Source organism: Vigna unguiculata, chromosome 6 (genome assembly GCF_037176805.1).
Source record: "Vigna unguiculata cultivar grain cowpea cultivar isolate G323 ecotype 2 chromosome 6, ASM3717680v1, whole genome shotgun sequence".
Taxonomy (NCBI): Eukaryota; Viridiplantae; Streptophyta; class Magnoliopsida; order Fabales; family Fabaceae; genus Vigna; species Vigna unguiculata.
Window position 1 is genome coordinate 36,117,182 of NC_140797.1, and position 19,823 is coordinate 36,137,004.

General features: G+C 31.4%; 1 protein-coding gene across 1 annotated transcript; it reads left to right on the plus strand.

The window, feature by feature from the left end:
• Window positions 1–14,393: 14,393 nt before the first annotated feature.
• On the plus strand, window positions 14,394–18,525 carry LOC114188511 (uncharacterized). Its single transcript, XM_085675111.1, has 3 exons — window positions 14,394–15,125; window positions 15,217–15,400; window positions 15,470–18,525. The coding sequence occupies exons 1-3, from the start codon at window positions 14,394–14,396 to the stop codon at window positions 18,523–18,525; spliced, it is 3,972 nt and encodes a 1,323-aa protein (XP_085531237.1).
• Window positions 18,526–19,823: the final 1,298 nt, after the last annotated feature.

The window sequence follows — 19,823 nt, forward strand, 5'->3', positions numbered from 1 at the left end:
GATTGATTTGGATAAACTAAAAATCTATTTTACATTGAAAAGAAAATTTGAAAATATCAAATATTTGTCAATTATATTGATAATCACATAAAATACACAATATTATCAATATCTTTTAAAAACCATATATATCAGACTTGATTTTAGATTTCCTTGCGTATCATGTTGTTAGGAGTAGATCATTTCCTTTTCTATAAATTTTTGCTTCACTTTTCATTAAAAGTTAAAGGTCATTAAATAAAAAAAATGCATATCAAACACTCAGGGTTACAAATACCATCACGCATTAACCTCTTTTACGATCCACCCTTCAAAGTATGTAGAACATTAAAATTTTACTCCATTGCATCAGCCGAATTTTCAGCAGCAGGAACATCACACTTTTCTTTGTTCTTACTGTACAATGTTATCACAAATATTAAAGTAAAAACACATATGTTTTATTAAAAACAATTTTAAGGTTAATTCTTAAAATATCCACAAAGTATATACAATACTGTTGTATACTTACATTAATTGATAAGTTTTGTTGTGTTTGAAAAATTCTCTCCTAAAAGCTAGCAGTTAAAAGATCAAGCCACTTATGTAGTCAACTGAGTATCTAATATTATTCAATATGACGCTTATGTATCCAATAATACCCTAACATTTATCAAGCTCATATCTAATAATACTTCTATCTGAAAATGATGTTGGTTTTAATCTGTGATACGATTTCACTAATAAGTTAGGAATTGGTACCATAAATTAAGAATCCATTTATTATGCAAAGACTTCCATAAATTAACTACTTTGACATCAAGCTTATACTTTTATACAACCTTATTAGAATTAGCATCATGCTTCCGATGAGCTTTCCACATACTACCAAACCATGATTTTGCAACCATTGGTTTTATCGAAAAATAAAATTGCCCTCTTTGAGATAAATCTAGCTTCATAACTCTGCAATGCCTAACAAATAAAATATAAAATGAAATAGTTAAAAAAGCATTAATAATCTTTTACTCATTTCAGAGAAAGTTTATAAAAAATGTTCAAAGCTCAAATAATTGTCTCTAAATAATACCAAGGAAACTATTAACACCATAATGTATATTGCGTTGCTACTTGACAATACAAAAATTCAATAAAAAACTCTTGACATGATAATGTGCATCCACCATAGAAGATACCACATTCAACAACTCACTTGACAAAACTTTTGCATTATCTCATCACTAACATAGTAGATAACAAACTAAAATATCCATATAAATTACTTTAAGAGCACAAATTACACATTTTTTGGTCAGTTGTTCTCACATTACTTCATACAGCCATGTTTTTAATTTGAATTCAAAAATATTGTTAGGTGGCTTGAGTAGTTAAGTTGAAACCATCACAAGAAAATAAACCCAAGACAAAAATAAAGTCACACAATAGTTGTAGAGTCCAATAATGTACTAACTTATGAAAACCATGAAAATAAAAGCAATACACAAAGCTATTCATATATGAGCCTTAAAATCGTGAAAATAAGCAGATTGAACATTGGTCTTTTAAAGAAAAATGTCTTATACTCACCTCTAAAGCCTTTTTCCTCATCATATAAAAACTTTGGCAAGTTTCTCACCAATCCCTTCGTGGCAGTGCTAATTATGGTCGTTCCCCATCATATATAAATACTGATCTGTGAAATAATAAAATAATAATATACTAAAGCAATAAAAAATATATTTCGTTCCCCATCATATAAAGTTTGAAGAAAAACTTACAATGCACTTCTTGATATCTTTAAATTTTTAAATATGTGCAAAACCAACTATTTATATTTATGTTATATAACTGCTTACCCCAACAGCTTCAGATTCAACAAAACACGAAAATTGGGACTCACCATGTAATAAAACCTGAAATGTTGGTATAAGGGAAGGATCACGAACCTGGAATATTGACTAAAATTAGAACTTGAGTTACTTCCAGTTTCAGTTTCAATAGTGTTAATAGTATGAAAGAACAAATTAAACCACAAAAATAAATATAATAAATAAATGATTAAAAAATAGTATTGTTTGTTTAATTGGGGTTGGAAACCATTGAATACCAACACCAATATTTTCTGCATTCAGTCTTGAACCATAAAAACTCCTCATCAAAAGAATAGAATGTTGGCTAAAATTAGATCTTGAATTACTTCCAGTATTAGTTTCAATAGTGTCAATATTATGAAAGAACAAATTAAACCACAAAAATAAATATCATAAATAAAAGATTAAACAATAGTACTGTTTGTTTAATCGGGGTCAGCAACCATTGAATACCAACATCAAAAGTTTTTGCATTCAGTCCTGCACCATAAAAACTCATTAGAAAAATAAAAAAATTGTAAAAGCATAACTTTGAAAAAGCCCAAAAAAATGGAAAACAACATAATAAAGCATAAATAAATAAACTATACAGAAAAAACTAAACAAAAATGTTACCTTTTGTTCAATCACAATAATAATCTGTAAAATTAAACTTTCAAGAACATCATATTTGTAGATCATTGTATGAACCAATTTGTAGTAGGCAGATGGCATTTTCAACACAGAAACATGAAATGAAGGGAAATTAGAGAAGTAATAAAAAAGGTAACCAATAAAAAAGGGAAAATAGAAGAACCTATCGTGGTTAGAGAGATGTAGAAAAACTTGAAGAACGAAATAATGAAGGCATTGTATCCGCATAAATTACTTTAAGAGCACAAACTACACATTTTTTTGGTAGTTGTTCTCACATTACTTCATACAACCATGTTTTTCTAATTTGAATTCATAAATGTTGTTAAGTTCAAACAATCAAAAGACAATAAACCCAAGACAAAAATAATTTCTGCATTCAGTCTTGAACCATAAAAACTCCTCATCAAAAGAATAGAATATTGGCTAAAATTAGAACTTGAATTACTTACAGTATCAGTTTCAATAGTGTCAATATTATGAAAGAACAAATTAAAACACAAAAGTAAATATCAAAAATAAAATATTAAACAATAGTACTGTTTGTTTAATCGGGGTCAACAACCATTGAATACCAACATCAAAAGTTTTTGCATTTAGTCCTGCACCATAAAAACTCATCAGAAAAAAAAAACTGTAAAGGCATAACTTTGAAAAAACCCAAAAAATTGAAAAACAACATAATAAAGCATCAATAAATAAACTGTACAAAAAAAAATAAAAAAAGTTACCTTTTTTTCAATCACAATAATAATCTGTAAAACTAAACTTTCAAGAACGTCATATTTGTAGATCATTGTATGAACCAATTTATAGTAGGCAGATGGCATTTTCAATAAATAAACATGAAATGAAGGGAAATTAGAGAAGAAAGGAAAAAGGTAACCAATAGAAAAGAGAAAGTAGAAGAACCTACCGTGGTTGGAGAGTCGTAGAAAAAACTTGAAGAACGAAATGATGAAGGCATTGTATTTGCATAAATTACTTTAAGAGCACAAACTACACATTTTTTGTTAGTTGTTCTCACATTACTTCATACAACAATATTTTTTTAATTTGAATTCATAAGTTCAAACAATCAAAAGACAATAAACCCAAGACAAAAATAAAGTCTGCATTCAGTCTTGAATCATAAAAACTCCTCATCAAAAGAATAGAATGTTGACTAAAATTAGAACTTGAATTACTTCCGGTATCAATTTCAATAGTGTCAATATTATGAAAGAACAAATTAAACAACAAAAATAAATATCATAAATAAAAGATTAAACAATAGTACTGTTTGTTTAATCGGGGTCAGCAACCATTGAATACTAATATCAAAAGATTTTGCATTCAGTCTTGCACCATAAAAACTCATCAGAAAAATTAAAAAAAAAAAACTGTAAAAGCATAACTTGGAAAAAGCCCAAAAAATTGAAAAACAACAAAGTAAAGCACAAATAAATAAACTGTACAAAAAAAATGTTTCCTTTTGTTTAATCACAATAATAACCTGTAAAATTAAACTTTCAAAAACATCACATTTGTAGATCATTGTATGAACCAATTTGTAGTAGGCAGATGGCATTTTCAACACAAACACGAAATGAAGGGAAATTAGAAAAGAAAGGAAAAAAGGTAACCAATAGAAAAGGAAAAGTAGAAGAACCTACTGTGGTTGGAGAGTCGTAGAAAAAAATGTCATAACCACAGTAAACGAAGATGGGATAAATCACTCCCACAATATGTCCATGGGATGAAAAAATTATTTCTTCAAATAAAATAATTGAAAATGGGACATGTTCTTTCACAGAGTGTAAAGAAAGTAATAGAAGAATATATATTGCCTAGAAACATGCCCTAACAGATTCCTGCATCAAGATCACAATCCTCACAAACAGAAAAGGAAACAGAATCCCGAGCATCATTAAGATTGGAGCCAACGTCTGTTATTGTCTTCGTCCTCGATATCACAACTTTCTTGGTATGTAGAAATTCTTCAAAAAAAACCCAATGAACCATGAAATAAAATCAAATAAGAAAACAATACCTAGAAAACCTAAAAATAAAATCAAGCTTACCAAGAAGAGCAAAACCAATCTATGCAGGTGTTTATTTGAATTGCTGCAAAATTTCACTTGAAATCACCAACAACATTTTACCAAAAAGGAAATCACCTTACAAAAATTCCCATCAACAGAAAAAAAAAAATTACTTCAACAATCCCCTCTGTGAACAGTGACTACAGGTGACTATGAAAGTTTAAAAAAAGGAGAAGATGAGAAGCATTTGAAGCATAAAAATAAAACAAAAAGACTAAAAATCGAATATTTTTTAATTTCCTTTTACAAATCACCTTAAATCCTTACCTCGAAGCCTTGGTTCTCTAAACCTGAAAAATTCAAAACCAAAAGTTCCCAAACAATTAACAGAAAAATTTCGGTTGAATCTCGAAAAAAACAAAAGCCCCAAACTTGAAAAATACTTCAACAATCTCCTCTGTCAATAGTAACCTACAAAAGTTTAAAAAAAGGAAAAAATTAGAAGCATTTGAAGCATTAAAAGAAGAAAAAGACTAAAAATCGAATCTTTTTTAACTCCTTTTTACAAACCACCTTAAATCCTTACCTCCAAGTCTTGTTTCTCCAAACCTGCAAAATTTGAAACCAAAAGTTCGCAAAAAATTAACACAAAAATTTTAATGGTTGAATCTGGGAAAAATCAAAAGTACCAAACCTGAAGAACTCAAAACCAAAAGTTCCCAAAAAATAATCCAAAAATTTCAACAGTTGAATCTGGGAAAAAACAAAAGTTGAATCTTAGAACCAAAAAAAGAGGAGCAAGAAGGGGGTTTAGGAGGAAAGAGACCCAGAATCCCAAAAGATGGATCTTTAACTGAGCGAGAAGAGTTAAAAGGGTCAAAAGAGAATAATGACCGAAAACCTCATTTTTTTTTCTTGGAATCGAAAAAATGGAGAAGCAGAAAGGGTTTTTAAGAGGGAGGAGGAGCAGAAAGGGTGTTTATGAGGGAGAGAAGACGAAAGGGTGCGTAGGAGGGAGAAAGATGAACGGGAAGGGAAGAGGAAAGGTTAAAGAAGTTAAAAGAGGAGAATGACAAACAGGCGGGAAAGCGGAAATGACCTAAATACCTATACAATCACAGATAACCTAGGATGCTGAAAATGGTGTTTTCCGTAAAATACCAAACTCTATCAGTGCACATCACGGACCATATTCAGAAGAAGTTAAAGTGACAAAAAAGCCATAAAAATGGACACGTGTCAGCGAAACAAATAGGGATATTTGGGTATTTTCCAGAGGTGTTTGTTTTCATATGTTTTAGATATGTTCATGTATTTTATTGTCTTTTCTATACGATTTTGACGAGTTTGTCATTTTTGAGTTGTAATATTTTTTTATGTTAGGTTCTATAAATTCATGCGTTCATCATGCTTTTTTTGCATGTCTTCTGTACGAGCTTTGAGGTTATTAACAATTGATAAACCATCCTTTTCACTTGTTAAATTGAAAATATTTTAACTTCTTGTTCAAACTTTGAACTTGTGTTTTTGGGAAATTTTCACAAAGACTATCCACAATTAGAGTCAAATATTCTTTCTAAAATTTAAATGCGTTTGAATTATATCTTAATGACGTGAGATATATTTAATTTCTTGAATTATATTAAATCCTTACCTTCAAGTCTTGTTTCTCCAAACCTGCAAAATTTAAAACCAAAAGTTCACAAAAAATTGACACAAAAATTTTAACGGTTGAATATGGGAAAAATCAAAAGTCCCAAACCTGAAGAACTCAAAACCAAAAGTTCCCAAAAAATAATCCAAAAATTTCAACAGTTGAATCTGGGAAAAAACAAAAGTTGAATCTCGGAACCAAAAAAAGAGGAGCGAGAAGGGGGTTTAGGAGGAAAGAGACCCAGAATCCCAAAAGATGAATCTTTAACTGAGCGAGAAGAGTTAAAAGGGTCAAAAGAGAATAATGACAAAAAACCTCATTTTTTTTCTTGAATCGAAAAAATGGAGAAGCATAAAGGGTTTTTAAGAGGGAGGAGGAGCAGAAAGGGTGTTTATGAGGGAGAGAAGACGAAAGGGTGCGTAGGAGGGAGAGAAGACGAAAGGGTGCGTAGGAGGGAGAAAGATGAACGAGAAGGGAAGAGGAAAGGTTAAAGAAGTTAAAAGAGGAGAATGACAAACAGGCGGGAAAGCGGAAATGACCTAAATACCTATACAATCACAGATAACCCAGGATGCTGAAAATGGTGTTTTCCGTAAAATACCAAACTCTATCAGTGCACATCACGGACCATATTCAGAAGAAGTTAAAGTGACAAAAAAACCATAAAAATGGACACGTGTCAACGAAACAAATAGGGATATTTGGGTATTTTCCAAAGGTGTTTGTTTTCATATGTTTTAGATATGTTCATGTATTTTATTGTCTTTTCTATACGATTTTGACGAGTTTGTCATTTTTGAGTTGTAATATTTTTTTATGTTAGGTTCTATAAATTCATGCGTTCATCATGCTTTTTTTGCATGTCTTTTGTACGAGCTTTGAGGTTATTAACAATTGATAAACCATCCTTTTCACTTGTTAAATTGAAAATATTTTAACTTCTTGTTCAAACTTTGAACTTGTGTTTTTGGGAAATTTTCACAAAGACTATCCACAATTAGAGTCAAATATTCTTTCTAAAATTTAAATGCGTTTGAATTATATCTTAATGACGTGAGATATATTTAATTTCTTGAATTATATATTTAATTCTCAAAATTATTATTTCTAATATTTAAACAATAGTAAAGAATGAGTATAATACATATAATTTTTTTTAATACAACACATAATGAAGATCACATGCTAACAACACTAAAATTATACGTGAATAAGAAAGTAAGTATAAATATTATTAAAATAATAATTGTTAATTAAATATATGTTTATATACATTTTTTTCTAACCTAATATTTTAATTAAATGATATAAACATGTTGAGTCTTTATACGACAAAATATTATAATCAATTAATATACAACGTATAAGTGTAACGTCCCATTTAATTAATATGCGTAATTAAAAGAAACGCCACACGTAAATAGTATAACAACGCAGTCCTGTAGTCCTTAACGCCATCCCTACAAACTAGGCACACCACGATACCAACAGAAACAGTTGAAAAGTCTAACAAACGAAGTACAGTAATAAAACATAGAGCAATACATGGGACAAATCCCTAAAGAAACTAAGATCCAGTCCATGCAGATTATGTAGCGGAACCATCACCTCCCTGTTGCCCGCGGGTGTTCCTCGCATCTGCTCACACCAACAAGTTGATGATCATCGCAAAAGAGAGTACCACACAGCAGAACATACAACAAAGAAAGTAGGGTAAGCTAAAGCACAAAAGAATTCATCCATACAATCCAATATATATTCACCATATCATACCCACATATCAACCAAGCATGTTATGACTTCTCAAATAGTACACTAAGACACGACTCGACTCATACAGATACATATAACTTGGTCGAATTCAGCGGATGCTCACACTTGTGGTGGATACCTCTGCTCACCCCCGAGCTATGTGTTACAAGTGTTACAATGAATCAATTTCCCTCACCACAAGGTTAGCCCTTAATGAATTTCAGGCCTCCTGCTACTCTCACCACATGAGTCAGTCCGCTCTAGGTGAGACTAACTAACTCCTTAGTGCGTCAGGATGCAACCTTATCTTGAATCCTTACCTAGTTATACAGATGGGGCACCACCATAGACACCCACTAACAGGGGCCATGGGATTACGTCCCAACCACTGAAGCGCGACCCCGAAAGTCTCACCTAGAGACTCCAAGGATTTACGCACTGACACGGACTAAACATGCTCAACCAATCAAGAAAGATTCATCATACAGATTTATACATACACATCGCATACTAGTTCTTCATAATCCATCCCTTTTAATTTTCCAGTGAATCCATTCCAGTTCATCATTCTCAACCAACATAGTGGAATTTCATCTCATGCCAATACCATGTCAATTTAATACCAACCACCTCATTCCTTTCACATGCGAAGGTTCAAGCCCAAAACCATCATTTAAAATTCATGGATCACATCACTCATGCATATTGATTTGTCTCACGCATTTAATAGAATAATCAACACCCAAACAAGCATAAACCAATTTTGAATTTCAGAAATAACCACACAAACGCAATGTCTCACCCAACTCCTCGCTCAGGCTGAAGGGTCTCGCTCAGGCGAGCCCCCTTCGCCTGGGCGAGGGCTAAAAAAGAAGCAGGGGCTCACGCGGGATCTCGCTTAGGCGAGACCCCTCTCACTTGAGCGAGATGCTCGCTCGCTCAAAAGTTTAGCTGGTCGCCTGAGTGACCTTTCGCGTAAAAAGGTTTGGGCGAGTCCCTGTTCATCTCGCCTAGGCGAGACTGGCTCGCTTGGGCGAGATTATCAGGTCTCGCCACTATTTTCCTGCAACAGCCACCCACACCAAACCAACACAACATATTCATGCGTCCACAGTTAACATAATATCACACCAACCACATAAACTCAAAATACAACCAAACAACATCGAAAAATGGAATATATGATTAAGCCATAGCTTCCCTACCTGGAAATGGCTAGCACGAGACCTCGACCCTAAACAGCGGAAAGCGGCAACTCAAGGAGCCCTTAAGGTGCTGGAAAGAAATGAGAAACAGCGGAAATGAGTTACCCAGCGTAACAGTAGCAGAACTATGAGCATCCATGAAAGGATACTTACGTAGAGGAAGAGAGCTGGTTCGAACTTGCGTGCCTGCGGTGGTACCAAACCCTAGCAGAGATTGAGAGGCGGCTGCGGCTCTAGGACAAGGAACAAATTTTCTGAAAAGTGAGAGCGAGAGTTAGGGTTAGGGCAATCTTAGGGTCTGAATTCGTTTTGGGCCAGTCCTTGGGCCCATTGGATTTGGGGTAGTCCTTACAAAACCAAGGCAGCAGAAAACTGGGCCTTACAATAAGAATGTTTTTTTTATTAGTAACTAGAGATAAAAAACAATTAGTTTTTTAATTACCAATTTATAAACTAAAAATTATAGGTAACTAAGATAGTTTTTAAATTGGTCTCTAAATTAGTAATTATAGTGAATTTGTTTCTGTATTGGTCTAGTCACTAACATTAGCTATCAAACAAATCAGTTTCTAAATTTGTTCTATGAGTGATCAATTTAGATACAAATTTAAAGACCAATTTTTTTAGTAACTAAAACCTTGGTAGATAATATTAGTGACCAATTTAGAGACCATTCACTATAGTGACAAATTTAAAAACTAATTTAAAAATTATTTTAGTTATCAACAATTTTTTGTTTATAAATTAATATATAAATTAATCGTTATAGTGACTAATTATTTTTTGTTACTAAAATTGATTCCTACTAAGATATTTTTTGTTACTAAGATAATTAAGTTATCACTAAGGTTGTGCTCTTTTTTGTGGATGGATTTGAGGGAGAGTTGAAGATGAATTTGTGTGGATTTGAGTAGATGAATATGTGTGTTTTTTTAGTGGATTTAGGGGGTAAAGTGAGTGAATTTGGAGATAAATTTTATGAAAGTTAGTGAGTGATTTGAGTTATGTGATAAATTAAGAAAATTATTTTAATAGATAAAATTTGAAGATTACCAAAACACCCTTGATGATAAAAATAAAATAAAATAATTATTAAATGAGATAAAACATTAAAATTTAACAATATTTTAATTATTATCTATAACAATATATAAAGGGGATTCCTCTTTCTGTGTCCACTTTCTTTAATTCCTATTTTACCCTTTTTAATAATATAATAAATTATTTATTATTTTTAAAATTGTTTCAAAAGTAACCGTTATTTTACAGTTTGTTTTTCTCTGCAACCACATCATTTCTATTCCTTTCGTGAAGTTGTTTTGCGTTGCTTATTGTCTTTGTTTTCACACTCACTTTGTCGATGTTATTTATTTTCATTGGACTTCATTGGAGAAAACAATAACGGTATTTTCCATTGTTCCTTTTCATTTATGATTATTCGCTTTGGGTAATTGTCCAATTTCCTTTTTTCATTTATGTTATAGATGTTGGCGACATCTTCTTCGTTGGTGATGGAAATCAGGGTCTCCAAGTCTCCCTTGGGTAATTGACACTTCAAGATCACGAACGAACCGCAAAACTCAGTAAGTTTGACTATCACTTCTGCACAACGACGCATCAAAACGTTAAATTAAATTCATGAAACAAAGTAACGAACCTGAAAAGGAGATGAATGAACAAAGGAACAACAAAAACACTTACTTTCGGAACCTCCAAAACATGCCAGATTCAAAGCCAACTTAAGGATACTTCATATCTGGAACATTGTAATATATTTCATATCTGTTTTCAAATTAAATTAACGCAATGTATTCTAATTTATTTTAAAAAGTACCGTGGCCACTATAAGATAATTTTCTAAACAAAAGCTGTAGTTTATATATAGATTAAATTATTTTAACTTTGAAATTTGAAGGTTAATTAATTCTTAAATTATCAAGCACTGTGCAAAGGAACAGTGTAAAGTTTTTCGTTATGGAGATGGAAGATGAGCGAAAACTGTAAAATAACAGAAAATTGCAAAATGTATATAAAATGTAGGCTGAATTAAAAAGTTCAAAATACACACAGGCGCATAATTCAGCCTGTGTTTTAAAGTTCAATTTTGTGACAGAGAATACCGAAGAGTATAGTATTCATCAGTTTTTAAGTTTGATTATTTATAGAAATCAATTAAACTTAATATTTTTAAAAATAGATGCTTGAACAATTTTAATACGGTTGGAAACAAAAAAACTTAAGGCACTAATGTTAGATTTATTTATATTTAGCCAGTATACATCTTAATGTTCTAATTAAAACATATTTTATAAACTTTTTAATTCAGCCTACATTTTATATCCATTAGTTCAGCCTACATTTTAATTCAGCCTACATTTTATAACAATTGCAAAATCTTTAAATCTATTCAATGCATAATAATGTTTAGGCATGTGAATTTAAATAGTTATGATGAGATGCAAATCGATGTTCGTGGTTCTTTATTGTGGATTTTCCATTATTAAATATTTGTTCCTTCGGTTAAAATTCTCACCTTTATGTATATTTAAACCATATCCAACAAACTATTTACTCTATCAAGAAGATGCTACTATAAGTAACAGTAGAGTTTTTTCAACCATTGGACTGATTCGACTTATCTGAATTTGATTCATAAAAAAAAAAAGAAGATGAAATTTAGATTTAACCTGATTCATTTATAATTTAGATGTGACCAAATCCAGTTAAAAGTATAATCCATTAATAATGATTTTTTTAATATTTTTATTATAATTATTTGCCGTTTGTAATTATATTAATTGATAATTTAATATTTAAGAATTATTATGATATTAATAATATTTATTTAAATATTTAATTTATCTGTTGGTCCATATATATAAACTAACGGTTTAATTTTTAACAATTATTTTTACAATAATATATTTTATAAAATAAATATTTTTTATTATATTATTATAAATAAGTGAGTTATATTATAATATAATAAATATATAACATAAATATTATAATAAGATTAGTGTTAAAGTAATAAATTATAACAGTATAATCATGTATTAATATGAAATTTAAGATGTAATTTTCTTCTTATTATTGTACAAATCTCTATGTCCCTAGCCTTATGTCCAAACAAAACATAAAATATACTAATACTAAGCAATTTTTTTTAGAAATTAGCAACTTTTTTACATTCTGTGTTATTTTAAAACTGACAAATTACTTTTTTTAATTATGAATTTTTTTTTTCTTCAGTAACTTGCTAACTAGCCTGTCATCATTTGCATTGCTGCTCTTTATTGTTACATCAAATCAAATTTTGTAGTCTTTCTACTCACACATTTTGTAGTCTTCATTGTCCTTCTTTTCATTCATTACTTTCTTCCAAGTAATACATTTTTAAATTTATATTAATTTTGGATTTATTATTTATTATTTTTTGTTTAAATAGACAACATACCTAAATGGAAAATATTCCTTCTAACAAATCAACATCAGAACAACAAAGACAAAGATGGAGAATAAATGCTGCAAATAGAAGACGTAGAATGACCCCCCAACAAAGACTTATTGAACAGTCTAAAAGAAGGAAAAATAATCCTGAAAACACAACCAACATTGTCCAAATGCCAAACAGAGCTCCCCGATTGAGAATGACATCTATTCGACAAATGGCTCGGTCCGTAACTAATGCAGGTAACATCACATTTTTCCTCATCACTATTGTATGTAAACTATATATTCGATTTAAATAAAATTTAACTTAGCTTCTAAATATTAGGTTATGGTTTGGTCCCACAAAGGTTTGCAGGACGTAATGATAATGACGAAGAACCAAGTAATACACATATTACTGAAACCCTACATGGTCAGTCAATTTTATTCATCAATATTTAATCCATGTTATTTACTTACCATTTTATGAAATATTTACATATTTATATTTATTATGCTTCATGCTTTCACATAACAGGTTCTCCTCATGCACCGCAAAGGTTTGAAGAATATAATGTATATGAAGCATTGTCAAGTACTTCACCTGTCAGTAACATAGATTGTGGTTAGTACACTATATTTGTATTATGTACAACAGTAAAAAACATATATAAACAATAATGTATTCTAACAATCTTAAAAATACTTCATAGATAATTACATTTACTTACGCTTAAATGTAAAATTATATCTAACCCTATACAAAAAAGTATAATACAACTTCTTTGTTTAGGTTTAAACCCACCTCATCACTACTGTATGTCATTAGCCGAGAAAATCCTTCCGAATATGCTTACATTCTTTTTAGTTCTTTCCTGTAAAGTATATATTTGCTTCAAATACAATTTATCTTATTTTTTAAATATTAGGTTATGGTTTTGCCCCACAAAGGTTTCCAGGACGTAATCATAGTGAAGCAGGACCAAGTAATACGCACATTACTGACAGGTTTCCAAGACGTAATGATAATGAAGCAGGACCAAGTAATACGCACATTACTGACAGGTTTCCAGGTCGTAATGATAATGAAGCAGGGCCAAGTAATACACACATTACTGGCACTGAACATGGTTAGTCAACTTTATTCATCAATAGTTAATTTATGTTGTTTACATACCATTTCAAAAAATATTTTCATTCTATTTATTTACTATTATAGGATTTGTAATTATGATTTTGATATAATTTATTACGATGTTGAAAAATAAAACACCTTTAAGTATCGTTAATTTTCGCAATTACTTCCTTTTTTTTCTCTATGTATCAAGATATGATTATACTTTATTACCAACTATCATGGTTTTTAATTTTCTCTTTATTTATTACAGTGATATTGGTTTTTTATTATGCACTTTTTTTCATTGATTTAATACCACACAGGTTATGGTTTTCCTACACAAAGATTGGAAGGATGTAATCATAACGAAGCAGGACAAAGTAATACACACGTCAATGCCCTTCAACATGGTTAGTAAATTATTTCCATCAATAGTTAATACTAATTTTGGTACCATTGAACCTTATTTGTATCTTTTTCCTACCATAATTAATACATGTTGTGCTTTAAGAATGCACTTTTCATACTTTTGGAATTTATAATACTACATTATTTACTATTCCTCCAATTTATCACAATAATGTAGATATGCTACATGGATTCCCCCGAACACATAATAGTGCTAGAAATTTTTTAAATACGGTTCCGATGCTCAAATTTCAATTGTCTACACCAACTACATGTCCACATTGTCATGCACGATTATTTTATCATGAATCGCGCGATATGTGTTGCTCTGGTGGGAAAGTCTTACTTCCACGTGTTCCTCCTCCACATGAGCTTCTTCAAATATTTTCAGATCAAACATCTGAAAGTAGACATTTTAGACAACATATAAGAAGTTACAATCATGTCTTCTCATTCACTTCTCTTGGTGTTCATATGGATGAAACTATAGTAGCAAATGGTCGTGGTATATATAGTTTTCGTGCTCAAGGTGCAATCTATCATAGGATAGGAGGATTTTATCCAAATGATGGGTCCAGACCCCGGTTTTTGCAGTTGTACATTTATGACACTGAACATGAATTACAAAATAGGATGTTGGAAAACCCTCAACTTCATCAAACTATTGTTCATAAATTGCAACAAATATTACACCGGTGCAATCCTTTTGTGCATGTATTTCGACAACTTGCTCAAGAACCAAATATTCAGATATGTTCTTTACTCATTAAAGAGCGTCCTGCGAATCAACCACAGTATAATCTTCCAACTGCATCTCAAGTAGCAGCTATTATTGTTACTGCAGACATAGAATCAATGGCACGTGGCCGAGATATTAAAGTTGTAGGTCATGATGGAAATTTAATAAACATACAAGAAACCGTAGGATATTATGATCCTTTACAATATCCTTTATTATTTCCATTTGGAACATATGGCTGGGACACCAACACAAAAAATCATAATGGCCAAAGTATCTCTTGCCGAGAATATTATAGTTTCATGCTTCAGGTAACTTCTATCATAATTATCCCAGTTTCATTAAATTATGTAATATTAAGAAGGCTAACATATTTTAGAAACACGTGATTATTTAATGTAGATTCGTCCAAATGATCAGTCTGTAATATTACAAGCGGGACGACTTTTACAACAATATGTTGTAGATAACTACGTTAAGATTGAGACCGGAAGGTTACGATGGATTCGTAATCATCAAAACAACATTCGTGCTGAAGTGTACCAAGGTTTGCAGGATGCTTTGCATGAAGGACAAACTCACGCAGGTAAATATATTTAAAACAACATTTATTACATCTAATTATATTATCATTCACTCTTTCATTTCTTTGAAGATACTGTTGGAAAGAGGACAATATTACCATCGTCATTTATTGGTAGTCGTCGAGACTTGACACAACGATATCAAGATGGTATGGCAATTGTTGCTCACAATGGAAAACCTGATATTTTTCTTACAATGACATGCAATCCATCTTGGAGTGAAATTTCTTCTGAACTACAAAATCAACAAACTCCACAAGATCGCCCTGACTTGCTCACAAGAATCTTTCGAGCAAAATTTGAGCAATTGAAGGAAGATGTTGTTAATAAAGGAGTCCTCGGAAAAGTTAATAGTTATATGTATGTTACTGAATTTCAAAAACGTGGGTTGCCGCATGTACATATGCTATTGATCTTAGATAATAATGATAAGTTACGTGATCCACAAGATTATGATAGCATTGTGAGGGCAGAAATACCAAATAAGGCAGAAGAACCACAATTGCATGAAGCTGTGTTGAAACACATGATACATGGTCCTTGCGGAACTCTCAATCCTAGATCACCATGTATGAAGCGCAATCAATGCCAAAAGAGATTTCCCAAGGATTTCTTGGAAGAAACACGACAAGGTAATGATTCATATCCACAATATAGAAGACGTTTTGATGAACCAATTTCCATAAATAGAAATGTGACTGTTGACAATAGATGGGTGGTTCCTTATAATCCTTGGTTACTCTTAAAATACGACTGTCATATAAATGTTGAGGTCTGCAGCAGCATCAAAAGTATTAAATATTTGTATAAGTATGTTTACAAAGGACCGGATCGAGTAGCAATGGAGATTCATAGAGGACCAATTATAGATGAAGTCCAGCAATATCTCGATGCTAGATGGATTTGTGCTCCCGAGGCTTTATGGAAAATCTTCAGATTTACAATCTATCGAATGAATCCAGCTGTTGAAAGATTGCAAATTCATTTACCAAATCGACAACAAGTGCGATTTTATAAGCACCAAAACATCAATGACGTGTTGAATGATGATAACAACTCCAAAACCATGCTCACACAATTTTTTGCACTCAATCAAAGAGATCCCCAATCTAGAACATTTTTGTATCGGGAAATTCCAGAGCATTATTGTTGGAATAATAGACATAAGGAATGGTATCCAAGAAGGTCAAACAAGAAAGTTATCGGCCGAATGTATACTGTATCTCCTTCTGAAGGAGATAAGTTCTTCTTGCGGGTTTTGCTTTCTCACATAAGAGGACCAACCAGTTGGGAATATCTATTATCACCAAATGAAACATATTGTCACACATTCAAAAAGGCGGCTGAGAAATGGGGCTTTTTAGAAAGTGACAATAGTATTCATGAATGCTTAGTTGAAGCATCAACTTTACAAATGCCATATGCTTTACGAAGACTATTTGTGACCATATTACTTTTTTGTGAACCAACTGATGTTAGAAGCCTTTGGAATCACTTCCACACCTATATGCTAGAAGATTATACTTCAACCAACACTTCTGTCAATGAGAACTTGATTCCTATGTTATTGAGGGATTTAAATGACCTTTTAATTCAGCATGGTAAAACAATCAAGGATTTTGATTTGCCACCTTTATCTTATGATGCATTGGCAACTACTTCAGTACCAAGAATTATACAAGAAGAATTATCAATACAGATACCTACTGAAGATGTTGACAATGTACACAGATTGAATCATGACCAACTCATTGCCTTCAATACCATTTTAGATGTAATCAACCGTAATCAAAGTCAAGTCTTTTTTGTGGATGGACCAGGCGGAACCGGTAAAACATTTCTTTATCGTACTTTAATTGCACATTGTAGGAGCAACGGTCAAATTATTTTAGCTACAGCCTCCTCTGGTATAGCAGCAACATTATTACCGGGTGGTAGAACTGCACATTCTCGATTTAAAATACCTATCAATGTCGAGGCCGGTTCGTTTTGTTCTATAAGTAAACAATCAGATCTTGCAAAACTAATAAAAATAGCAAAGGCAATTATTTGGGATGAAGCACCCATGATTAACAAATATGTTTTGGAGGCACTAGATCGAACATTAAAGGACATTCTAGATTCTGATGCTCCATTTGGGGGGAAAGTGATCATATTAGGAGGTGATTTTCGTCAGGTACTGCCAGTTGTTCAAAAAGGTACAAAAGCACAAATGATTTCTGCCTGTATTATTAACTCTCATTTATGGAGTAACACAAAGATATTACATTTACAACAAAACATGAGATCATTACAAGATCACAATTTTGCTGAATATCTCATGCGCATTGGAGATGGTATTGAACCAACACAAGTTGATGACATGGTTAAAATACCCCAACAACTAGCAATATCATGGGAAGGAGAAACCTCAATACAACACCTCATACACCAAACTTTTCCTCAGTTACAATTTCATACATGGGATGCATCTTATATGGCTGAACGAGCCATACTAACTCCAAAAAATGAAGATGTAGAAAAACTTAATGACATAATTATCGATCTATTTCCAGGAGAAGATCGTAATTTGTTGTCATTTGATGAGGTTGAAGGAGACACATATCATTTATACCAACATGAGTACTTACACACTATTTGTCCAGGAGGTTTGCCACCACATAACTTAAAGGTTAAAAAAGGATCACCGTTAATGTTGTTGCGAAACATAGACCCTAAATCTGGGTTATGTAATGGGACAAGATTATTATGTCGTGGGTTCTATATGAACATGCTGGATGTTGAAATATTGACAGGTCACCATGCAGGAAAAAGAGCTTTCTTACCAAGAATTAAACATAAAACAACAGAGAGTGCAGGTCTTCCTTTTGTGCTTATTAGGAAACAATTCCCTGTGAGATTGAGTTTTGCAATTACCATAAATAAATCACAAGGACAAACTATACCTACCGTTGGAATTTACCTTCCACGACATGTTTTTAGCCATGGTCAATTATATGTTGCTTTATCAAGAGGTGTTTCTCAAACTTCCACAAAAATCCTTATTAAAGAAGGACACCTTGAAGGACAAGAAGGCATTTTTACCAAGAATGTTGTTTATAAGGAAATTTTGTTATCTCAAAACTAGGTATTGTTCGTTTTTTACTTCATTTATGTCATTAAAATGACTATATTTTCATATTCTACCCAATTATACTTATATTTACAACTACGAAAATAAAATTCATCATATTTATTTTATACCTGGCAGGTACGATAATAACTAAGGACAACTTACACCTCAATGAAGAATTACATGTAAGTCATTTCCACACATTTATACCACAAGAGGTGATATGCGATAAGTGTAGTTTTAAAAGTTTAGTTCCCAATCTTGCAATAGTTGACATTTTCTTTGTAGAATGCAAAATTTATGAACCAATGGAACACTTGGAAGGATGAATATTCACTTTCATTGGTTAAGCCAATAGACAACAAGGTAATCAAATTAATTCATTTCAATTATAATATGTCATGTTTACATATATCAATACAACTCTATTGTGCATCGTGTTTACATATATTGTTCTTCAATTGTAGATTCATCATTTGAAAATTTATTCTATTGGTTGGGGATCCACTGTGATAACTGATAAAACACAACTTTCAAATCTAATCAAACGAGAATTACTTTCTCAAAAGACATGCAGGTATTATGCACATTTAAAATTATTTACTTTCTTCCATTATACTTTCTTCCATTATTCTTCTATAATACCACAAAAAATCTTTATTCTTTTTTATTTAACTTCTTTCCATTACCAGGAAACAACAAAAATCATTACCAATCCATACTCACTACAACAACAATCTTTGTGTTTATCAAAATATATGCATCAATGAGGTTATTACTATTTCTTCAATATTTGTATACCATTACATATACATTTAATGACTCATAAGTAAATAACATTATTCAATGATATTTTTTAGTTCTTTAAAACTCAACAACTTATGGACCATGTCTTCTACAAAGAATTAAGAAGACTGCTCCAAAGGTAAATAAAGTTTTTTTTATTATCTATACATAATTCAATTGCTACATAATATTTCTGTTATTTGCATATATATTAGCAATAATATTTACTTTTTTTACAATGCAGGGAAGCTGAAACACATCCTAGACATCAATCTTTATTTGGCCTCCCAATTAAAGAAATGTTTAAGGATGTCGATATATGATACTTTCATTTACTATTTTTTTCTGCATCATGTATGTATGAAATATATATTTCATTCTTTTAATGAATGTATATTTATAAACACCTACTAAAATAGTTTGTATATTTATAAACACCTACCATTGACTCCATCACATATAACTCATTAACTCCAAATCTTGATCAAATGTATTAAATATTAGTTGATATATAATTTTATGAATTA

Bases quoted from the DNA above. Each gene is read 5' to 3' on its own strand.
- LOC114188511 (XM_085675111.1), top strand. From the start codon at position 14,394: ATGTGTTGCTCTGGTGGGAAAGTCTTACTTCCACGTGTTCCTCCTCCA. The intron at 15,126-15,216 runs GTAACTTCTATC...TATTTAATGTAG, and splicing joins ATTATAGTTTCATGCTTCAG to ATTCGTCCAAATGATCAGTC. The intron at 15,401-15,469 runs GTAAATATATTT...ATTTCTTTGAAG, and splicing joins TGAAGGACAAACTCACGCAG to ATACTGTTGGAAAGAGGACA.